At 51.2% G+C, this 6000-nt stretch overlaps 1 protein-coding gene across 1 annotated transcript in view; it reads left to right on the top strand.

Annotated features, from left to right (window-relative positions):
• Nucleotides 1-1591: 1591 nt before the first annotated feature.
• The window catches only part of EHD1 (EH domain containing 1), a 45175-nt gene continuing 40766 nt past the window's right edge, over nucleotides 1592-6000 (top strand). The window contains exon 1 of the mRNA XM_075326759.1: nucleotides 1592-2212. Within this exon, the coding sequence (XP_075182874.1) occupies nucleotides 1809-2212 (404 nt within the window). The 5' untranslated portion in view covers nucleotides 1592-1808. The remainder of the gene's footprint in view (nucleotides 2213-6000) is intronic.

The following is a 6000-nucleotide window of genomic DNA, read 5'->3' as shown; positions in this document are numbered from 1 at the left end:
GGTGGCGTCACGAACTTTCCACATCCTCCCTTGTAAATATCCCCCTTTTAATTCCGAGTGGCTGCGCGACCCCGACCCCCGGGTCCGGAGACCCCCTTGAGCCACCGCGGATCCAGATCTGAGCAGCAGAGGCATGCTGCTGACACGGGGGCGGCACACTCGGGTGCGCGGTACTCGTAATGATGAGCAAACACTACCATGCTCAGGAGCTCAGTACTCGTAATGATGAGCGGGCGCTACCATGCTCAGGTACTCTTAACCAGCAATCGGATGCTTGGATGGGCTTAACAGGAGTACCCGAGTATAATGGAAGTCAATGGGACATCTTCCGGAAAAATGCTTGAGTCCCCCATTGACTTCCATTATACTCGGTACATGAGTCGCACCCATCCGAGTGTCTGACTGCTCTTAACGAGTACTGAGCACCTGAGCATAGTAGTGCTCACTCATCACTAGTTACGAGCACTGAACACCTGAGCATGGTAGTGCCCGCTCATCACTAGTTACCAGTACTGAGCACCAGAGCATGGTAGTGCTCACTCATCACTAGTTACCAGTACTGAGCACCAGAGCATGGTAGTGCCCGCTCATCACTAGTTACCAGTACTGAGCACCAGAGCATGGTAGTGCTCACTCATCACTAGTTACCAGTACTGAGCACCAGAGCATGGTAGTGCTCACTCATCACTAGTTACCAGTACTGAGCACCAGAGCATGGTAGTGCCCGTTCATCACTAGTTACGAGTACTGAGCACCCAAGCATGGTAGTGCTCACTCATCACTAGTTACGAGTACTGAGCACCCAAGCATGGTAGTGCCCGCTCATCACTAGTTACGAGTACTGAGCACCCGAGCATGGTAGTGCTCACTCATCACTAGTTACGAGTACAGAGCACCTGAGCATGGTAGTGCCCGCTCATCACTAGTTACGAGTACAGAGCACCCGAGCATGGTAGTGCCCACTCATCACTAGTTACGAGTACTGAGCACCCGAGCATGGTAGTGCCCGCTCATCACTAGTTACGAGTACTGAGCACCCGAGCATGGTAGTGCCCGCTCATCACTAGTTACGAGTACTGAGCACCCGAGCATGGTAGTTATCCTATTGTATAGTTATGTTTTTGAGTCTTGCACCATGTTCACACCATGGTGGTCCAGACATACAGTACATTCTTTAGTTATCATGGCGGTCTGGGCCAGATGGAAAACACGGGAAAAGTTGAGGGATGTAACCGATGAGGTGAAGGACGACACCAGGGAGTAACACATATACAGCGTAATCACTGGAGCTGTCAGGGCACTGTATGGCGGTAATATCAGTATGGTGTGGCACCTATGATTAGGGTTGACCTGTACCCTCTGGTTGGTGCCCACCTCTGACCTCCAGGACACCCTGAGGGCTGATAGCTGCTCCCACACATTTCCTGTAGGCGCCCGCCCGCCCCGGATTTCTCACACACGTGTCATCATGAATCTGCACAGCAGCGCAGGGATGCTCTAGGTGACGTCATCATTGCAGGTGACGTCACCAGGGTGGGGCGGGACTTCCATACACCACTACTATGGGGGTGAGCCGTGTATGGGAGGATAATGATGATGAATGACCGGACATGTGACGGTCTGTCCTGAGCTCACGGCTCCGTCACCGGGAGGACTGACTGACGAGCGAGCTACTACCACGTGCACGTGGGCAGCGGCCGGGACTGCGGTGACGTCAGCGCCTCGGCCACGCCCCTGCACCACGCCCAGCAGTAGCCGCAGCAGGGATCAGAGCCGCCGGGTCCGTTACAGCCGCTCCGGTCACCGCCATGTTCAGCTGGGCCAGTAAAGACGGGCGCAGGAAGAACGAGCCCGAGCTCTTCCAGACGGTGGCGGACGGGCTCCGCAAGCTGTACACCGGGAAGCTGCTGCCGCTGGAGGAGACGTACCGCTTCCACGACTTCCACTCCCCGGCGCTGGAGGATGCGGACTTCCACAACAAGCCGATGGTGCTGCTGGTGGGGCAGTACAGCACGGGCAAGACCACCTTCATCCGCCACCTGATGGAGCAGGACTTCCCGGGCATGAGGATCGGTCCGGAGCCCACCACCGACTCCTTCATCGCGGTCATGCACGGCCCGGTGGAGGGGGTCCTGCCCGGGAACGCGCTCGTCGTGGACCCCAAGAAACCGTTCCGGAAACTCAGCGCCTTCGGGAACGCCTTCCTCAACAGGTCGGTAACACTGGCTGTACCAGGGGAACTGCAAGTCTCAGCCTCTGGCCACATCCACAGCGGCAGCGTCACCCTATTTGTCCTGGTGTTGCTGCCTATAGAAGTCAATGGAGAGGAAAAAGGTTACTTGGCCCAAACTTTGACAGTAGTAGCCTTAAAGGGGTTGTCCACTCTCCAAAGACCCCTGTACCCCTACTGCATATATAACTGTGCTGAACTCCCCCTCCCCTGGTCCAGCTCTAACTCTTCCATGCTGGATTGTCAGAACAGCGCTGATATCACATTGATGGCGCTGCAGTCAATCAGTGAGCTCCACTGTGTTACTCTTGCTGACAGAGTGCTGTGGTTAGGCGACGCTGAGCTCACTGATTGGCTGCAGCCGTGTCAACGCGTGACGTCAGCACTGCAGACAATGACAAGCACTGGTGGAGAATCCGACGCGGACCTGGGGAGGGTGAGTAAAGCATGGTTTGTATTTTTTCACTACAAACTGCACTGTGAGACCCCACACGTGACTCTAAATCATATGATGAGCTTTCCGGTGGCAGCAGAGCGCTGTCCGGGGGGCCGACGCCTGGCAGAAGACATCATTCTAGTCCAAAATGAGCCGGGCGATCTGACATCTCCCGGCGTTGGAGCAGTTGGTAGGATCAGCCCTCCTAAGCCATCTATACAGGCATACAGGTCATAGGAGGCTGAATAAAATGACACCTTGAGATCTGTTTTCTGAATATGTAAATAAGCTAAGATCTACGGGTTGGTCACAGATCTCCCCAAGAATCTGACTCCAGATATTATCGTAAATAAAAGGAGGTGTTACCAGTTGAGACATGTAATGACTGACAGTTTTCTACAAGACATCAAAGTATCATTTTCTTCATCTTTCTGTGACCTTCACACCCATATAGACATTTTGGAGGGCTGATCCCACTGACAGATCCCTTTTAATGCTCCTGTAGGTGATCGAAAGATGAATGCTCCGATGCCTTTTTATTTTCCGTTGTGTTATTCTGGAAAAATCCACTATTTTATTGATATGCAACTGAGGCGCTAGGTGCTCTGGGTGGGACAAAGCACTTAAAGGGAATCAGTCACCAGGAATTTGAGTGTTAAGGAGGGTCACCTCCTATTGCCAGGGCCTCCCCTGGTTTTCCCTTTGTGTTGCGCCGCTCTCCGGGTGTCCTGTCGAACTCGGCATAACAGATACCTTTTGTATCCTTTTATGTAACAGGAATCTGTCAGCAGGTTTTTGCAACCTAATCTGAGAGAACCATGATTTAGATACAGACCCTGATTCCAGTGATGTGTCACTTACTGAGCTGTTGTCATTTTGATGAAATCACTGTTTTCTCTGCTGCAGTTATACAGAGTTCATGAATATGCTGGACTACCTGCAACATGCCAAGTAGTCCCGTAATGATAATCTATTGCTGATTAAACTGTGATTTTATCAAAACTACACTAAGCAGCTCAGTAAGTGACACATCTCTGGAATCAGGATCTCTGCCCCTACATTATGCTGCTCTCAGATTAGGTGGCAAAAACCTGGTGACAGATTCCCTTTAACTCCTCATCTTGATAATATTGTCAGGAATAACGCAACAGATAGCAAATAGCTTTTGATGCATTCATCTTTGAATTTGCTATGTTAAAAGAAGGATGAAACCTGTGGTCAGATTCCGCTTAGACGAGTGGACGAGCCGGTGTAGCAGCATGGATCTCCGCTATCGGCCTTTCCATACTGGTCTGCAATCACCGAAGACTTTTACGCTCCATGTTCTGTGCGATCACACACATACACAGAATATGAACTTCTCTCCAGCTGATCAGTGATTTGCGGTCACGACCTGTCCATGTAAATGGGCAATAGGTCACTTGTGCACACAGTAAGGCTACTTTCACACATCAGTTTTTTCCCATCAGGTACAATCCGGAAAAAAATGGGTAAACCGGATCCGGTATCGCATCCGGTTTATCCCCATAGACTTGCATTGTAACCGGATTGTACCTGATGGCTTTGCGGTGCATCCGGTTTTTTCCGGATGCGGCAAAATTAATAAATGCGGCGGCCGGATAGAACGTTCCCTGCAACGTTTTTTGCTCCGGCAAAAAAAAAACCGCATCACGCCGCATCCGGCCGCTGCGGCGCATTTTCAATGCATGCCTATGGATGCCGGATGCGGCGCGATGCGGAAAAAAAACGCATCCGGCCGCCGCATGCGTTTTTTCCCACTGCGCATGCTCAGTAGCGTGCCGCAACCGGAAAAAACCGGACCGGCCGCATGTAAAAACTTATGCAAAGGATGCGGTGTTTTCACCGCATCCGTTGCATAGGTTTCACAGCCGGATTGAGCCGGACAGCTCAAACCGGATGTGTGAAAGTAGCCTTAGGCTACTTTCACACATCCGGATTTTTGCTCTGCGGCACAATACGGCGTTCTGCAGAAAAACCGCAACCGGCTTTTGTAACGCCGGTTGCGGTTTTTTTTTGCATAGACTTACATTAGTGCCGTATTGTGCCGCAGGGGCTTGCGTTCGGTCCAGTTTTTGCCGCATGCGGCAGATTTAGCCGATGCCGCGGCCGGATCGAACGTTCCCTGCAACGTTTTTGCTCCGGCAAAAAACACCGCATCCGGCCGCTGCGGCGCATTTTTCAATGCATACCTATGGAGGCCGGATGCGGCGCGATGCGGAAAAAACCGCATCCGCTCGCCGCATGCGTTTTTTTCCACTGCGCATGCTCAGTAGCATGCCGCAACCGGAAAAAAACGGACGGGCTGCATGTAAAAACTTATGCAAAGGATGCGGTGTTTTTGCCGCATCCGTTGCATAGTTTTCACAGCCGGATTGAGCCGCATGGCTCAAACCGGATGTGTGAAAGTAGCCTTAACCATACGAGCACTGTCTCCGGTGACCCCTTCCATGTCATTGCAGGTCATCATCTTCCTCATTTTTGGAAGCTCAAAAGCAAATTGTCTTTTTTTTTTTGTTTCCCATGAAGTCTACCAAGCATTCGTGGCCGGAGAACAGTTCACAGTCAGGAGTTATGTAGACAGGTAGCAAAATCCTAAACAAATGATTCTGTGACGACATATTTCATTGCAATCGCCCGTCATTGCTTGTGTCCTTCACCCTCAGAGCTCCAGCGACTTGTATGGAGTCAGTGATGCTCTTTATTGTAAGACCCTGTGCACACACTGCATTTTTTTCCCTATAGGTTTTGCTGCAGAATTTCTGCAGCTTCTCTGCAGCAAAAAAAAGTAGCATGTCACTTCTTTTCCACAGGTACCTGCGTTTTTGCCATAGATAATGGTAAAAAAAAAACCCCGCAGGGACCAACCCGTGGTAAAACCGCATGCGTTTTTATCGTTTTTGCCGCGGGTGCGGAATTTTCTTAAGAAACATACATTTCCCAATATGCACAGACCCTTAGGCTATGTGCCCACGGAACTATGTACCTGCGGATTTGTCTGGATTTTCTAGATAAATCCGCAGGTTTCAGCATGTACAGACACTCCCCATGTTATCCTATGGGACATGGGGAGTGTCTGTGTCCATGCTGCGGTACGTGCGGATGCAGAATATGCAGTGGATGTCCCGCAGCCGCACATAACTGCATGTCAATTATTCCTGCGGAAATATCTGCGGAAATCCCAACCCTCCATTATGGAGATAGAGGCAGGGACTTCCGCAGGTAAGTCGCATGAATGTCCGCAGGTTTTACCGCAGCTATTTCGCTAGAATCCCGCAGCAATGGATAGCTGCGGATTCCAGGGAGCTGCTGCGGG

The sequence above is a fragment of the Anomaloglossus baeobatrachus genome, chromosome 10, assembly GCF_048569485.1.
Source record: "Anomaloglossus baeobatrachus isolate aAnoBae1 chromosome 10, aAnoBae1.hap1, whole genome shotgun sequence".
In the NCBI taxonomy this organism is placed as follows: domain Eukaryota; kingdom Metazoa; phylum Chordata; class Amphibia; order Anura; family Aromobatidae; genus Anomaloglossus; species Anomaloglossus baeobatrachus.
Note: the sequence above shows the minus strand (reverse complement) of the source record. Positions and strands in the feature narration are given on the sequence as shown.